At 51.4% G+C, this 17,559-nt stretch overlaps 1 protein-coding gene across 2 annotated transcripts; it reads left to right on the top strand.

The window, feature by feature from the left end:
• Nucleotides 1–374: 374 nt before the first annotated feature.
• PITX2 (paired like homeodomain 2) lies at nucleotides 375–15,366 on the top strand. Of its 2 annotated transcripts, XM_065877693.1 has the most exons (4): nucleotides 375–420; nucleotides 888–1,025; nucleotides 12,180–12,385; nucleotides 14,803–15,366. In XM_065877693.1, the coding sequence occupies exons 1-4, from the start codon at nucleotides 375–377 to the stop codon at nucleotides 15,364–15,366; spliced, it is 954 nt and encodes a 317-aa protein (XP_065733765.1). The 2 variants fall into 2 exon arrangements, with proteins under 2 accessions (XP_065733765.1, XP_065733764.1); XM_065877692.1 differs by lacking the exons at nucleotides 375–420; nucleotides 888–1,025 and adding an exon at nucleotides 11,118–11,325.
• Nucleotides 15,367–17,559: the final 2,193 nt, after the last annotated feature.

Below are 17,559 nucleotides of genomic sequence, written 5' to 3'. Positions count from 1 at the left end.
TCGTGTTCAGACGGGCTTTTAACTCCTGACACAGACTCCCCTGTGAGTAGTTCCACAGCCTAGGTTCCCAGAACACGGTGACTTGATCGGCCAAGAGCTCCTCGACCCATTTGCTGCAACTCTGGAGGCACATTCCCCCGCCCCTCTTTGGTAAACATTCAGATGTCCTGGACCGGGGGCAAGGGTGGGAATGAGGCTGGGCTGCCAGACACTGTCAGGTTCCAGAAACACGCCTGAAACCTAGCACAGACCAGGCGCCTAATAGCTAGTGTCGAAGTCGTCTGCCCCACAGGTAGCCTGCTTTGAGCCCTGCGCGCTCGCCCGCCGCCGCTTCTCACAGCCCTCCTTCTCTTCCGTTTTGCAGATAACGGGGAATGGAGACCAACTGCCGCAAACTAGTGTCGGCGTGTGTGCAATTAGGTAAGAGTCGTTTCTTCCGCCAGGGTCACCCGACGGGAGACCGCGACACGCGAGGGCGGCGAGAGGGCACTGGTCCCGTGGCGAGGCCGCGCGAGGGGCGCTTCCCGGAGGGGCCGGCCAGAGCAGGAAGGAAATCAGAACCAGGACGCCGGTGGCCTCTCCCAGTGGGGGGTTGTGGATAGAGAGGGAGCCTGTCGCCGCGTGTCGAAGCCCCGGGCCTCCGCCTCCCGACGGGAGCTGCTGGCAGCCGGGGAGGCGCGGAGAGAGAACGTCGCCCTGCGCCGGGTTGCCAGAGGGTCCGGGAGACGGGAGTGTCCTCCGCTCTTTCCTCTAACTGGGTCTTTGCTCTTTGTCCCTCTTTCTCCTCCGTCCTGCCTCCCTCTCCCACCCTCCTCGACCCCCCCTACTTTCCGCCGCCATCCGGGGCGTCTCTCTCCCGGCACGTGGGGCTGGCGCGCGTGGCCCAGGCGTGCAGCCGGCGGCCGTTGAATGCCTCTTCCCCAAAGACTCCGAAATCAAAAAGGTCGAGTTCACGGACTCCCCCGAGAGCCGGAAAGAGGGGGCCAGCAGCAAGCTCTTCCCGAGGCAGCATCCCGGCGCCAATGGTAAGGCCGAGAACGAGGCGCAGGCCGCGCGCTGGGCACCAGCCTCCGGTCCTCTGGGGCTCGGGTGAGGCGCACGCAGGCGAGGCCGCCAGACGGGGCGCGCCTGCTCGGAACTTGGCCTCTGGTTGGGATGGGAAGCAGCCGTCCAAGGAACGTTAATTCCTTTCCCCAAATTATACTGCACTCCTGAGACCCATCACCTCTCCCTCTCCCTCTCGCTCTCTCCTGATCATCTCCTGATGTGTGGCCTGATCTGTGCACACCCCCAACCTACCTCTGTGCCGCTAGCTGGCGTGGAAAAGTGGTCCAACAGCGACCTCTGTCGCTCACCACGTCCCACTGCATGCAGCAGCGGCAGGGCCCACCCCGTACCGTCGGCCCTCGGCCGCGCCCCTCCCCGGCTTGTGGGCGCGGGGTTTACCGCGGAAGGCCAGCACGCGAGGCTCGGGCTGGCGTAGGTTAGCCCCGGCGGCGAGCTGACAACAACCCTGCAGAGCCTGAGGGCAGCAACTGCGCGCAGCAGCCGAGGGTGGAATGGAGTGGGTGCCCCTGTCGACACGAACCTACCTGTTGTGCTGGTTGCGGGATCTCGGGTTTTGGTAGTGTGGTTGATCGGTTTCACTCTGGACAAGGCAAGGGATATTGCTGCTCAGAGTGTGCAGGCTTGTGTCAAACTTAAGACGTCTCCTACGCACAGATCTTGTTGAATTGAAACGTGTCTTTTAGGTGTGTGTGTGAGAGAGAGAGAGACAGAGACAGAGAGAGACAGAGAGACAGAGAGGGGATGAGAGGACAACCTTTCCTTTGGAATACATGAAAAACTCAAATTTACCGTTCGTCTATTCTCCGTGTTTTCCAGGCCCCTTAATAAATAAGTGCCTATCCTTAGGAGGTTGTTGACCTTTGATAACGTGAGGAGATAAAGCCCTCACAGTCCTCGGCCCCTAACCCCCTCTTTCCGGATTAAAGTGTAAGGATACAAATGTAATGTGTGCTAGAGGGGAGCGAATTGGGACCCCCCGCCAAGTAAACAAACCGTATTACCGAGAAGAAAACAAAAGCCCCGCACTGGGCTTCCCAGTGAATCGGAGAGAAAAGCATCATTTGTTGGAATAAAACGTCTAAAGTGGCGTGGAGCACAACGGCCTCGACACCGCGCAATATCGCTAAGTCCTCCTGCTGGGCCAGTTAAACGCTCACTTGTCCGGGATTAACCCCATGGGGTTAAATGGGGCCATGTAGAGATAACGTCGGGTGATTTCTGTCATTAAGATTGTGTTAAATTCTTCTTCTGTTTGATAATCGGTCGTAAAAATAAATTATTACACCAGAGTATGTTTGGGATATGGTTAAAAATCAAGAGCAGCGATGACTCCCGGGGAAAATGCTTTGTGCGTGTTCAGCGCCGGCTCCGGCCAGGCTAGGGGAGCTCCCCAGTCTCGCTTCGCACAGCGCGGGCCTTCCGCGGCCCAGCCGAGGTTGACATTTCTCGCAGCGCTGGGAGCCGAGAGATGCAAAATGTCTCCTCCCACCCCCACGCCAATCCAGTGTTTTCTTGACCCCAGGAATGGTTTCTGAGGACAGGTGGCTTCCACGAGAGCTTAGGACCCCTTGGAGGGGAAGCCTGAGGTGGGATGGGGGCTTCCTAGGTGGGCAAGAGGCGGCAGAGAGCCGGTGAGTCCTGTCTGCTCCTGTCACCGTTCAGGCAGGCGCTCCTGGGCGTTCGCTTTTGGTAATTAGCAAACAAATAAAGAGCTAGAAATAACAAACGATTGTTTTCTTAACCATTATGTTCAGGCCCGGATTATTTTAGTGCAGGGATAGGCTCTTCCCCACACAGCTAATAGTCTGTTTTCTACTTTTTGGACCGAAGAGGAAAATTGCTGCCCAAACATGTTTAATGCCATTAATTAAGAAGAGACACGTGATAGGAAAAATGCTGAAAATCTTGATTTTATTGGCGTTTAGGGAATGGGATTAGACCAAAAATGTCACACACGAGTGGGCAAAGCCATAGAAGGAAGGTTGCCAGAGTCCCCTTTACTGAGTAGAAATAAATTTAACTTATGGAATATGCAATCTCCTATCGACAGCCTGCGAAAGAAAGAGAGAAAGAAAGAAAAGAAAAGAAAAAGAAAGAAAGAAAGAAGGAAAGAAAGAGAAAAATGATTTTTTCTCCTTAATTTTTTATAATATTTATTTGCTTTTTTTTTTTTTGCTTTTAAAAAGAAAAGTGTTTACAATGACATGCGATTTTCGAAAAGGGCCATGCTATTCTATTATTGGCACTATTCTCCCTCATCCCCCCAAAACACGGTGTCCTCATTGAAGACTGAAAACGTTTTCGGAGTTGACGGTGTCGACCTCTGGGAGGCCCGACCTCTGCGTCCCATCGCAAGCGAGTCCCCATCCCCTTGATACCCACAGCCTGGCTAGAACCCCGAAACGGGAGGGGGCAGGGAGTAGGCTGAAGATCCCCTAAAGCCAGGGGTTTGAGAGAGGGTGAAGAGAGGGGTGGCTAGGTATGGCAGGTGAAGAGAGGAAGAGTTGACAAGTTAAACAGCATCCCCCACACAGAAGGGGCAGAGGCCCGCTTAGAACATCCCCCTGGAACAGAGGTCCTTGGCTTTTCCTCGCTTTGGGTGTCCCGAAAGGAGCTCCGTTTGGAGGAACTCAAAAAGTTGTCTTCGCCTTCGGGAAGAGGACGGAATGATCCTCCCCTGTCAATACTTTAAAGTTTAGGGGCCGTGGCTCTGGATTCGCAGCTGTAATCAACCGAGCTAACGCCTTTCGGTCCCCGCGCCTGGCTTCGCGACCAGACCTGGGGCGGGTACCTTCGCCGGGCCTCCCCCAGCGATGCCATTAATTTTTAAATCGTTTTGGCAGAGCAGTTGGGCTGAAAGTGTTCGACCCGGGCCTCTGGTGCGCGCAGACTTCCTTCCCTAGGGACAGGGACTCCAAGGCCCCGCCGCGACACACACCGTCTCCTGCGGAAGCAGCCGGGTGCCCGTCTTCTTCAGAGCACCCGCGGTAACCCCCGCCGCCTTGGCGGCCGCAGAGCCCTATTCACTCAATCACCAAATGCTTGCGGAGCACATACACCGTGGATTCCTAATGTATCCCCTCCCGCGCCCCCCAAAACAAATCGCCTGGTTTCCCTTCGCCGTTACAGAGCTATTTTAACGCTCACAAGGAGCACCGCGAAAGCAGCCCAGACCACCTCCAGCAAAAGGCAAAATGGTGCTGCGTGGGGAGGCGCTCGGGCCTGAGCGCGGTCAGGAAGAAGGGGGGTGTTTGGAAGGGTGGAGGGCTCTTAGTGCGAGGAGGGGGTCAGGGCACCGGGGCGTGCCGCAGAGGCGTGAGGTCTCCGGAAGCGCGGAGCTGGGGAAGGGGAGAATTCCATTTTTTTTCTACCCACACCCCACCCCACGCCAAATCTGCAGCTTATCGGTAGAAGCTGCCTCTCCTTTCTGTGTGGGTTTTTTTTCCTCCCAAGAGGGGAAGTTGTCCAAAAGTAGTCAGTCCCAGCGGATTCCCGCCCGCACAGTAGTCTTTACAGGTCGTGTTCCTCGGTACTGACGCGGTGCGCGCTCAAAGTTTCGCGAGGCTGGCGAGGCTGTCATCCCGCACCGCCCGCTGTTAATATATGCAGCAGTTGTTAGAGCGACTCGGGGGAGAAGGAAATGTATAACGAAAGCTTATTCGTGAGCAGGAATATACTAATGGAACAATCTGATGTCTTCTTAATCCTATGTAAAAAGCTTTGTCGTCTTCCTAATATTGACTGAATGGGTAATTAATGGCTCTTCATCTAGGCGAATACCCTGTAATCCAAAGATAGGCAAAAGACAACAAGCCCAAGGTAGAAGACAAAAGGCCCAACTGCGGCCGCCACCCTCCTTCCTCCCACCCCCCTGCTCAGCGTCTTCAAATGGGAAAGTTTCCTCTCAGGAGAAAAAGGCAAGAGTGGGAGAATATACATACCTTTCCTGGGCTAGACTTAATCACAGAAGCTGGCCGCCCCGCTCAGTTCTCCACTACTCCGTCTTTCCCCCACCAGTCCTTCCCTCCGCTTTTCTCTCTTCTCCATTCCTCTAGAAAGTCTCCCCCATTGTGGCCCTGACCAGCACCTTTTCCCCCAAGGCACCCATCTTTCATTTAAGGAAGTGATTGATAAAGAGGACCAACATACAAGGTCCTCAGAAGGCTCAGGCAAAGGATTGAGCTCCTTTCTGATCCTGAGGACGCTCCTTTCTTTTACAACTTAAGGCAGACAGTCTGTGAGGACTAAGGTAGTTGGGAAGGGAGGAAAGAAATGAATAGAAGGAGAGAGAGCAGGCAAAATTACGTGTATGTGTTAAACAGCGATAGGGAGTGATGCAGTAAACTTCATTGTGAGGATGTGACATGAAGAGTGCCCAAGATTCTCCCAGCATGTTTTTAACAGGCTGACATTTTAATTTAAACCTTTAGAAGTAATATATTACTTGGGTTACGACAATGAGGTGGGTTCCTTTTTTTTTTTTTTTTGTCAGCTGACAGTTTTTAAAATATTATTTCACTAGGGAAATAAAAGCTTCATCTCAGATTATAGGTGGGTATTTTTGGATTTATGTGATTTATGGTCACCATGACAACTAATGCTGAATGTTAGCTACCAGCATGTCTGGGAGAAGGAAGACAGAAAGAAGGGGAACAAGAGAAATAGAAAGGGAGACGGGACATGAGCTGAAGAGGGAAAATAGAGAAAAGAGAAAGAGGAGCATTTCAATCCACTTTTTTTTTTTTAAGTAACTTTAGTTAGTCCCTTGTCATTTCTATCTCTCTGGACCTAGATGTTGATGTTTATCTCATTCCTCTATCTCTCTCTTACCTCTATACACAAATATACCGTTCTCTTTATTTTACTTTTCCACGACTAGCTGCAGTTCAACGATTAAATGAGCGCCTAATAAACCTGTAGCATTAACAGGCTGATGTGAAAAGGCATTACAGCACGTGGGTTTAGTGATTGCAGTAGTCCTCCCACCTCCCCGAGCCCCCTCGAATCTCTCGCTCTTCTCTCCACCCGCCAGTGTGGGGTGAAGAGAACCGTCCAGCAGCCAGCTATCCCAAACTTGAAGCCACAGTGTGGGAACGGAAATATGGGGACCATTTGCAGGGACCCAGAGAGGGCGGATGTTGCTCAGTACCTCTACAGACTTCTGATTCCGAAAAGAATCCGCCACTTTTTACAAACCTGCACTTTTTTATTCCATTTAGGGAATGGGGGAGGTGGAATCAGCCACAATAAAGCCTTTAATTTCTGGGTGCTTCGGCTTCGTGACTGGGGTGGGGGGAGGACAGTGAAGGGGCCCTTTCCAGCTTGATTTGCGGGCAGAGAAAAGCCAGGCAGGGGAAGGAGGGGAGGCAGAGCCACTTCACCGGGCAAGGTGCAAGGTCTCCCTCTGACCTCTGCGCCTAACACCGCACGCTCACGCATACACACACTCACGCCTGTCACGTGCCTCCGACCTGAGTCCGGGCGGGTCTCGTCCTTGAGCTGGCCTGGATGGGAGCGAGACTACCACCCCTCTACGGCCTGACAGCGCAAGGAGACATCTAACTGAACCATCTTCCAGGTGAGCTTTGAGGACAGATTTTTTTTTTTTCTCCCAGAAGTCAAGGGTCACTTGGTTGGGTCCCAGTTCATATCCCGGCCGCCACAGCCGAGAGTTTGGCGGCGCTACCCAACCCATTCTCTCCGCAATGGCCAGAGGGCCTTTGTGCAACTAACCCTGAAGAGTGTGAAATTAAATAAGACCTTAAGGCTGGTAATCGGTGGCAAATACCAGCTCAAAACACGCCTGACCCCGTGTCACACATTTCCCTCCTCAAGGGTCTTTCTTTGAAAGAATAAGCAAGAAAACCCGATTGAGACGATCCCTGATTTCTTCTGAGTGGAAAACCCAAAGCCGCGCTCGCCTTCCTGTCCTTTCCCCACCGCAGCTGTGCAGCACCTCCAGCTTCCCTGAACCGACCATGCTGGGTTTTTTCTGAATTGGCAATTTCTGTGATGGAGGCTGAAGTCATAGTAATTTCTAGGACCAGTCAAAGAAGAGTGGAGGACAGGCGGGTAACAGTAGCTCTGAACTAACAGAATACCCAAGGTTCCCTTACTTCCAGCTCCTTTGTCATCTGTATTGCCTATACATTTGCACCCACAGGTTTTTTGTAGATTAAATCTAAAAATTGCCCACCACCACTAGAGTTTTAAGTGAAAAATGTTTCTTCATTCCCCACTACACACTTGCTTTTCCTCATCTAGACTTTTCATGTTGGAGCACTCCTACCACCGGTGGAGTGAACGCTGTTGGGGCTGGAAAGGGTATCACCCAAACTCAGAGTGTGTGAAGTGATTAGAAGATTAGGAGAGAGTTGAAACTCTGGCTAGAAAAATGCAAAGAAATACCTCCCTGGCTCAGTTGGGGTTTTTCTTGGGGGGGGGGGGATATATTATGTATGTGTATTTCTATCTATAGATAGATATATGCATATGTATATATGATTTCATTTTTGCTTAACCAGAGTTCTTCAAGTAATTTGTCTTTCTTTATTCTCCACTTGACTTTGCAATGGATCGATATAGTTTAAGATACCTTATCTTTTTAGGCTTTCAGGCTGATCACCAGCATTTCCACACTTTGGCACTATGGGGAGCTGTCACTTGCCCTTGGATTTTTCACCCACTTTGGAGGCTGGTTTAGGTCCTTCATACTGTATTTGCCTTGAGGAAAGTTCTGTTAGTCAACAGAGCCAAAGAGCTTAAATCAAAATTCCATGGGTTTAATGAGAGATGGGCTTAGAAATCTACATGGCTCTGTGGAGCTTCTCAGCTCTTCTGAGTAAGGAGTTTTGAAAACCACTCAGAGCCTCCACCAAAAATTGCAACTCCAGGGTTTGAATGTTGAAGAGACAAGGAAAAAAGTATGCTCACTATGGAGGAGAATCTTTCATTCTTTGATGTGATTGAGTTTCTTTGTGATATGAAGGCTTGAGTGTATGGTATTGTGGGGATTGCAGCTATGCTGAGGTTTAAGAGAAGATACTAGAATATGATTAGTAAGCACATTGGGCAGAAAAGGGCTGGATTCATATTGACTTACTTATAGGTCATCAGCTGGCAGTGCAATGGGAGGAAATATTTACTTTACACATATACTTTATGGTCTTGGGGGAATTCGAGGAAATTCAATAAGAAAATGGTGAGAAACATTTAAAACCCTTATTTAAAAGACTTAAGCAAATTAGTGTCTTATCAGATTAAAAACCACTACAAATGTAAGAGCATTGTCTTCGGTGAAACACTGGGGGGTCTGAGAAGGAGATTCTCCACCAAATCTCAGGGATAAAATGCATCATTTAAGCACCAGATAATGAGCAGAATGTAAATTAATTTAACCTTCTTTACCAACAGGCTGCTTATGTAATATGTATAATTTAGTGATAAGATTTCAGGACCTAATATAGCTGGATGTATGAGCCTCAGCTAATGCAGACCTGTCACATGAGGATGTGTTCTGCTCTAAGCAGGTGTGTGTATGCATGGAATGGGGTTAACTGGAATAAAAGGTTAAAACCAGAAATGCTGATTTAAAGCTTCCTATGAAGAAAGTTCCTCCTTGTAGCTAAATTCTTCTTAAAGTGGCATGATACTTTGGGGAGAGACTGAAGAATTCTCATTTGGTTCTTGGACTGCTCTCAAGCTTGTTTAAAATGGGGGAGGAGTTGCAGATATGGTGGGGGGGAGGCGGGAGCAGGGCAAAGGAGAGACACATAGGTTACAAACGTATTTGTAGTCTGCTTCGTCCACTCTGCCTCAGATTGAAAAGTTTCCCAATCTTGGGAACAAGGACAAGGAGGGAGTTTTCTGAAGATACCTCATACTGGCGTTGCAAATCATTGACTGTAATGTCAAACAAATACACATTCAGGGATGATAACACTAACTCCACAATAAAGCAATCGTCAATGCAGAAACCCAGGGGAGATTAGTTTGTGCTCTCCAGCTGACCTAAGCCGGAGGACAAAAGGACTTTCACAAATTATTTTGAATGATAACTTTGAATTTCTTTCTTTAATTTCTTTGGAAATAGAGCTGTAAAGATTTAGATGTCCCCAAAGGTGTTTTTTCCTTTTGTTTTAAATAAATGAACAAGGCTTTGCTTTTCCTTGCTGAATGTTCTCCTAGGCTTTTGCCCACAACCTACTGCCTCTGCCTGCTTGGACTCCACCAATTCAAGACAGCCTGGAGCTCCTAGGAATAGAAAATGACTTAAAAATTATCCTTGAAATTGGTTATTTGGCAACATTCTTAATTGTATGGAAATTCATTAAAGCATATTTTATATATAATTAGCTCAAGGTTGTTGATTCTACAGGCTTTATGGGTTTGAATCTGGTAACAAAGTAAACAAGAGAGTTGAATTTAAAGCGTGGCTCTCTCGGGCTAGGATGAGCTTAATACAGTGTATAAGGAATTTGAAAGCTCTCGGATATGTGTCTTAATCAATGTTAAGTAGAATGGATAAGCTTTCAGCATTTTGAAAATGCTGGGTTAGGGTTTCTAGTCTATTGTGTGTTTTCTGTCTGGGGACTAATAAGCATTACAGAGAACGTGATCTGAGGCGACTTTTTATTCTTGTGTAAATCCAGAGTGAACCACCAAACAGTTGTTCGTTTAAAGTCAAGGTAATTTTCTTTTGACGGATCCATTTGCTTCTCGATTTCTAATTTATTAGCCTCTCTTGGCTCTGTCTTCTTTGCAATTAAAGTAAAGCTTCTTCAGATTAGCTCCGCAGCATTCACTTGACAGACTGTTTGGAAAATTTAAGATCGGAGAGGTGATTTGTTGGTGTTCTGAAATTTTTCTGGTTTTAAGTAGCATGTCTCCTCTCCATACGGGGGAGAAAAACACCTCTCGGTAGGAAATGAATGTAGTGAGACACAAAAGGAAGGAGGGGAGGGTGGCTGGGTGTCTTGTTGATCCTTATACCTCTCAGCCTTCGATCTTTCCGCTTCTTTCTGACGAGCCTTTTACTCCCAGCCGCATATTTCCACCTCCCCACCAGAACTAAAAGCCGGATCGTTTTTGGCCGGGCCGGAGCAGAATTCCCGGGAGCCGCCGGGTGTAGACTCGGCGGGCACAGCGAGGTATTAGCCCGGCCCCGCACAGCTGATAGGTGCAGACAGGACTGTCCCTCGGTCGCGGCTCGGGGGCTCCTGATTGGTGCGGAGTCACGTCACTCCAGCCGGCGAAGGGTCTGGGAGGAGGCGGGGAGGGTTGGGGAGGGCAGCGGCCGAGTGACGTCTCGGCACCAGGAAGCCCGCCTCTGGTTTTAAGATGTTAGGCCAACAGGGAAGCTCGGAGCCGCAGAGCTGGTCCGTCGCTCGCCTGGGTGCTGGGACCTGAGCTGCGGCGAGGCCGGGCTCGAGCTCGACCGCCCGAGGGAGTGTGTGTGTGCGCACCGCGGAGGGTGCGCGCAGAGGCCCGCGCCGCTGCCGCCGCCGCCGCCGCAGGAGATCTAATAACAGCTACCTGTCCCTGTCACTCTTGACACTTCGCTGTCAGGGCTGCCGCGCGGGGGGCGGGCAGAGCGCAAACGGCGGCGTTAGCTTTCCTTATTGGAGGGGTACTGGAGGGAGGGAGGGAGGGAGGGAAGAAAGGGGTCTTTGCCCACTTTTGTTTCGCTTTGGAGCTTGGAAGCCTGCTCCCCAAAGACGCTCCGAACCGTGCTCTCCTACCCACATCCCCATGTCTCCTTTGGCCCGCTGACTTTCGGCCGCCGGACCCTTTCGCTTGAGCCTTCCGAAGGGGACTGGGACGGCTCGGCTCGAGGACTCTGCCGGGGTTGTGTTCCCTGCTCTGCCCGCGGCGGCCACCGCGAGGAAACTCCGCGCCTAGAGCGGGAAGCGGAGCAGGCGGCGGCGGCGGCGGCGGCGGCGGGGCTTCGGCCGGGCGGCAGCCCAGGACTCGTAGGGCGGCGCGCTCCTTCGCCCGGGCTTCGGCCGGGCGGCAGCCCAGGACTCGTAGGGCGGCGCGCTCCTTCGCCCATGAACTGCATGAAAGGCCCGCTGCACTTGGAGCACCGAGCAGCAGGGACCAAGCTGTTGGCCGCCTCCTCGTCCTCCTCCTGTCACCATCCCCAGCCGCTGGCCATGGCTTCGGTCCTGGCTCCCGGTCAGACCCGCTCCCTGGACTCTTCCAAGCACAGGCTGGAGGTGCACACCATCTCTGACACCTCCAGCCCCGAGGCCGCAGGTAAGGCGCCGCGTGGCCCCGCGCCGCTCGGCCCTTCTCGCCCGCGAGGAAGTCGGCCCCTCCTGGGGGAGGCGTGGTGGGAGTGGTCCTGTAGTCCGCTCCCCTTAGAACTTCTGGAGCCAGGGTTGTGTTGACCCCTCGTCCCGTTCGCTCTGCCTTGACTGCCCGGCTGGGGTGGCGCGATCCACGCGGGCAGTTCTGCCGCCCTCCCTATTCCGACCCTGGCCTCCTTTCTGTTTTTTGGGTCACAAAAATCCCAGTATCTCCATTCGAAGACCTTCAGAGGCCGCTCCCCGAGCCCCCATGCGTCCCCTGTTCTGCTCTCGGCTTTCAGCTACCAAGAAGCTCCGCTTGTTAGAAAAATATTCGTGAAACTACGCCTCAGAAGAACAGGCGGTTTTCCTAAAGGGCAGAGGAACTTGGGTGCCTCGCCGAATCCCGAAGCCTACTTTTCCTAGCCTTCCGAAACCGCATCGAAATCTGAGCTTTTTACGAGGGGGTTCTGTAAAACGCGCGCGTGTGGATGTCCCGGGAGATTTGGTGTGTCCACGCAGAAGCTTATAAATATACCTGAAAGCACAGGCTATAAAAATGACTGTGCCGTCGCAGTGAGATAAACGTGTAAATAAAACGTGCGGTGCTGGGGGAAGAGAGGCGGTGGGGCGCGCACACCCACACTCACGTCTGCACACCCCGTAGACGCAGCTCTTTCCCTGGCCCGGAGCGGCCGCTCCACACCCTCCTCCCCCGCCAGGCAGCCCAGCTCTTCCGCAGCCTCTGCCGCCTGGTCCAGTTGGCGTTCGCGGGTAGCAGGTGGGCATGCTGATGGGGACCTCTGTGTGTTTCGTTTTCAGAGAAAGATAAGAGCCAGCAGGGAAAGAATGAGGACGTGGGCGCCGAAGACCCGTCCAAGAAGAAGAGGCAACGGCGGCAGCGGACTCACTTCACCAGCCAGCAGCTGCAGGAACTGGAGGCCACTTTCCAGAGGAACCGCTACCCGGACATGTCCACGCGCGAAGAAATCGCCGTGTGGACCAACCTTACGGAAGCCCGAGTCCGGGTAGGAGCCCGCACGGAGGCTGGGAGGGCTAGCGGGGAGGACGTTGCGGGGATGCCGGCCCTGTAGCCCGGGAGAGAGTGTGGAAGGCAGCGCTGTCCCGGAGGGCTCGGGTGGGTGCCTTTGCAAAGGCAGATGGCCTCTCACGGCGGCCCCAGTTGCGAGGTTACAGCTCCCTCTTCCGAGACTAGCCGCGGGCCTGGCGCAGGCGCCGGGAGCGGCTCCGGCTCCACGCCCCGACCCACTGCGCGCTCCCAAACGCGGCCGCGTGCATTCCCCTACACAGGGCATTGTGTTCCCGGCTTGTATTCGCCAGACGAGCGCTAATAAGATCCGTCCCAGGCCAGGAGCCGAGGACAGGCTCCAACCTGAGCGCCTTTAACAAGGAAAACCCGCCTGAGACACGCAGGGGTTTGCCCTCCCTGGAAAACTTCCGCGCCAGGCCTAGCCCGGCCCTTTCTCTCCTCTGCTCTCCCTCCTTACAGTCTTTGCGGTTTTTCTGCCATTCAGATCTCTTCCACACCCTATCCCCTGGTTTTGTGATCTGCGGAAGCAGTTTTAATACACAACTGCTACCTTGCCGGTCCTCTTAGAAAGAAAAGAAGAAAGACTTTTCGGTTTGGTTTATTTATCTTTTCTCAGGAGACTGTTACTCACACCCTTCCTCCCAATCATAATAGTTTTATTAAAGAAAGGGCTTACCTTTGTAGCAAATCTGTACTTTATGGATTGGCAAAAATGAACTTAAATTACCCAATATCCTGGTTTGTGCTGGTCGGTGGAAAACTCCAAATTTGTTAGGATTCTGGAAGCAGAAAACAAGCATAGCAGGAGCCAGAGGCTTTGCTGTTAAAAAAAAAATGATCTGGATAGAAAAAGAGCCCCCAGTTAGAGCTGAGAAAACAGAAGAAAACACTCTAGCAATAATGATGAAATGAGACCAAAATGCACTCCCAAAGCCGAGAGACCGAAGGCACTCTCTGAGTGGCATGTGTGTAGGGAATGAGGCTGTGCTAGTGGATAAATGAGCCAGGTTGAAGTTGGAAATGGTTTTAGTTTAACAGCGCAGAGCTACGGCTCAGGCCCGGACCGCGTGTTTTTTTGCACAAGGTCAGTTTTTCGTAGCTCTCACGCGCATCTGGGGATCGGGCCTTGCACGTACTCCTCTCGCCTGGGCAAAGTTTAGACGGCCCAGGGTAGAAATGGCAAGTAATTAAAATGAAAACACAATCTATGGGGTCTCCAGAATCCTTCGGAAAACCCTCCCCCACCCCCTCCGACTTCTCAGCAGTCCCTTCCAAGTCCCTGCCGCCGCAGCGCTGCTCTCAGGCTCCCTGGGACTACCTCCTTCCAGGCCCGCTGCTTGTCCAGCCGAGTGGGCAGTGAGGCGTCCTTTTTATAGCTGTCGGGTGCAAAGAGGAAGGGGGATAAAAAGGAAATCGAGAATGAAAGGGAAAAAGGAGGGGAAAAAAAAGCGGATTAGATGGCTGGGCCTGGCTGAGATGTGTAATGTGAAACATCATCGGTGTCAGCTCGGAAATCTCAGGTCAGGCCTTGCTCCAATACACAATAGCCGCCGTCTGGGGCTACGGGCGGGCCCGATGTGGATTGAGAATGGGGTTGCGTCTGGGCCACCGGACACGGGTGGGGGCTGGCGGGGCTGGGCGGCCGCCCGCAAAGCCCAGCGACTAGGCCGGGACCGGCCAGAGCAGCGCCGGGCGCGCGGGTCTGGCCTGGGGTGGGCGGAGGGTATGAAGGACTGGAGCGAAGGGAGGGGAAGGCTGCAAAGCGACTCTTCCCGGGTTCCCGGAGATTTACACGCCAGGCTCGTGGAGTTTAATTAGCTGTCGGGGAGGTGGTCTTTTACTTTTTATTTGGTTATTTTGCTAGGCGAGGAAGGGGGTCGTGGCCTGGCGCCTGTTGAGGGCGCACGTTCCGTGGAGTAGGGGGCGGCGGTGGAGATTCGAGAGGGGAGGAGGAGTTGTGGGAGAGAGAGCGGGCCTCCCAGCCCCTTGCCCTCATCACTGTGGCTTTGGAATGCAAGCAAGTTTGCAAGGTGGCCGGGGAAGGGTTGGGCGGAAAGCCCGCTGCTCTGAGTTTATTTTGCAGTAAGTGTTTTTGGACCCTGAGGAGGACGTGGGTTAGTGAATAAGCCACTCGCAGGCCGCCAGGCGGTGTGCTGGGGTTTGTGGCGCAACTCAGAGCCTGGGCTCGCAGGCCTGAACCGGCCTGGCCCCCTGCGTTGGGACGGGGCTCTGGCAGCTGGGGGCATGGGGCAGTGGGGTGGTGGTGGGGGAACTGTGGCGGGGAGGGTGTGCGGGTTTGTGTTCGAGCGGGGGTGGTTGCTGGTGCTTTCCCGGATCTAGGTTTTACTAATCCGATCTGTGGCGTCTGTTTGCTCCCTTGCCCTCCACCCCCAGGTTTGGTTCAAAAATCGCCGGGCCAAATGGAGAAAGCGGGAACGCAACCAGCAGGCCGAGCTGTGCAAGAATGGCTTTGGGCCGCAGTTCAACGGGCTTATGCAGCCCTACGACGACATGTACCCGGGCTATTCGTACAACAACTGGGCCGCCAAGGGCCTCACGTCGGCCTCCCTGTCCACCAAGAGCTTCCCTTTCTTCAACTCTATGAACGTCAACCCCCTGTCATCCCAGAGCATGTTCTCCCCACCCAACTCCATCTCGTCCATGAGCATGTCGTCCAGCATGGTACCCTCAGCGGTGACCGGCGTCCCGGGCTCCAGCCTCAACAGCCTGAATAACTTGAACAACCTGAGCAGCCCGTCGCTGAATTCCGCGGTGCCCACGCCCGCCTGTCCTTACGCGCCGCCGACTCCTCCGTACGTTTATAGGGACACGTGTAACTCGAGCCTGGCCAGCCTGAGACTGAAAGCAAAGCAGCACTCCAGCTTCGGCTACGCCAGCGTGCAGAACCCGGCGTCCAACCTGAGTGCTTGCCAGTACGCCGTGGACCGGCCCGTGTGAGCCGCGCACTGCGCCGGGATTCTAGGACCGTGCCAGATAGGGCAGCTCTGCCCTTGTTGAAAGACTGGGAATTACGCTAGAAGGTCGTGGGCACTAAAGAAAGGGAGAGAGAGAGAGAGAAGATATAGAGAAAAAGGGAAACCACTGAATTAAAGAGAGCTCCTTTGATTTCAAAGGAATTTCCTCAATGTCTGACATCTTTCACTAAAAAGTATTTCCAACAGTTGCAAGGACACACACAAATGTTTGACTGGATATGACATTTTAACATTACTATAAGCTTGTTATTTTTTAAGTTTAGCGTTGTTAACATTAAAATGACTGAAAGGATGTATATATATCGAAATGTCAAATTAATTTTATAAAAGGCAGTTGTTAGTAATATCACAACAGTGTTTTTAAAGGTTAGGCTTTAAAATAAAGCATGTTATACAGAAGCGATTAGGATTTTTTGCTTGCGAGCAAAGGAATGTATATACTAAATGCCACACTGTATGTTTCTAACATATTATTATTATAAAAAAATGTGTGAATATCAGTTTTAGAATAGTCTCTCTGGTGGATGCAATGATGTTCCTGAAACTGCTATGTACAACCTACCCTGTGTATAACATTTCGTACAATATTATTGTTTTACTTTTCAGCAAATATGAAAAAAATGTGTTTTATTTCATGGGAGTAAAATATACTGCATACAAATTGGTCTGGATTCTTTCTGCCCTCCTCTGTCGCCTGGCCAGGGTTTCTCAGTCACTGCTTACTAAACAAACCAGTTCCCTCTGCCTGCCTAGTTAAATACACAAGGCAGCAGTACTTATTTAAATTTGGTAGAAATAAATTATAGTCATTCATCAGAAACTAAAAAGAAAAAAGAGGTACTCTCAGAAAAAAAAAGGGGGGGGGTGGCTGCGAAGTCTGGTCTTGTTTCCCAGATTTTTCTTTGGCTTACTCCCAGAGGATTCCATTATTGCTAGCAAATAATATAAGAGGGAAAGAAGAAAGGGGAAAGAAATTTAGAAAGTACGTTAGCTTGGAATGACTCTCAAGTTTACTCCTTTGGGGAGGGGGGAACCTGCACATCCACTAAATTGTTCTGGAGAAGTATGTGTGTATGTATACATCTACAATTTATATACATTCCTCTCGAGGAATATGTCTATAAGTTTACAAGGAAACACCTTCAGTTCAAAATATTTAGGCCTCCACGTTTACCTCTCAGGCTTAAGTAGAGAGATTCTTCATGTTATATTACATTACTATTTCCAAATCCTTTCGAGACATTAAAAGAAACAAAGACCATTTCTAATAACCACAGCCCTTTAGTTTCTCAAAGAGCCCAGGGGTTGAGAGGTTAGAGTGGAGTTTCCTGAGTCTTGTCGAGCAATATGTAGTTGAGGCAAAGGTCATGCTCCCCGTGTTTTGTTTTAAATAATATTGACCCATTAATTCTAAAGCTGCTTGTTCCTGAAATTATGCAGGATTATAGTTTGCAAACTGCCTGAGAATGAAGCAAATCAAGATGAATTACAGCCCTGGTCCTCCCTCCCATCCTCTGACATCTAAACGGGGAATGAGTTTGGTGTGAGGGTTTAAAAGAACGTTAAGCACCCACTCTTCCTTTGTTGGTGGTTTTCAGCTTTCTTTTTTTTCATGTGAAATTACTTTTGTAACAAATAGTAGCAAATACGACTTAGTCCTAAAGAAGTCATCACCGTGGCGCAAGGGAAGTCGGTGTGTTAGGCGTGAGGGTGAGGGGTAGTTCTGAGGTCTTTTGCTCTTCGGGTCACCCCCCCACCCCCACCCCGCGGTGGGCAAAGACAAACATCACCCTGGCTGGGGAATCGGGAGCAAAAAGTAACCGCCAGTTTTCTGGGGCCGAGAAAACCTGTGTTTTTGCGCTTAAGTTGCTTTTATCGGACTGAAATTTTACCTATGAGCTTTTGGAGCTCAGACACTGAGTCTTTGTTCTGCATGGGAGTGCTGCTGCCACTTAAAGAGATCGCAGATAATGTCCCCTATTTAAGATCAGTGCTTAATGCACATTAACTTTCTTTCTTTCCTTTTTAAGCTCTGCCTCGGACCTGCGGTGGGATCACGCGGCTGTGGAGGGCAGATAAAAGCCCTTTGGACGAGGGTCACCTCCGTCCTTGTTGTTCACTTGAGAGCAGTGGAGAGGAAAACGGTCCCCACGGG

This window comes from Phocoena phocoena, chromosome 5, assembly GCF_963924675.1.
Source record: "Phocoena phocoena chromosome 5, mPhoPho1.1, whole genome shotgun sequence".
In the NCBI taxonomy this organism is placed as follows: Eukaryota; Metazoa; Chordata; class Mammalia; order Artiodactyla; family Phocoenidae; genus Phocoena; species Phocoena phocoena.
This window is presented reverse-complemented; position numbering and strand designations above follow the sequence as displayed.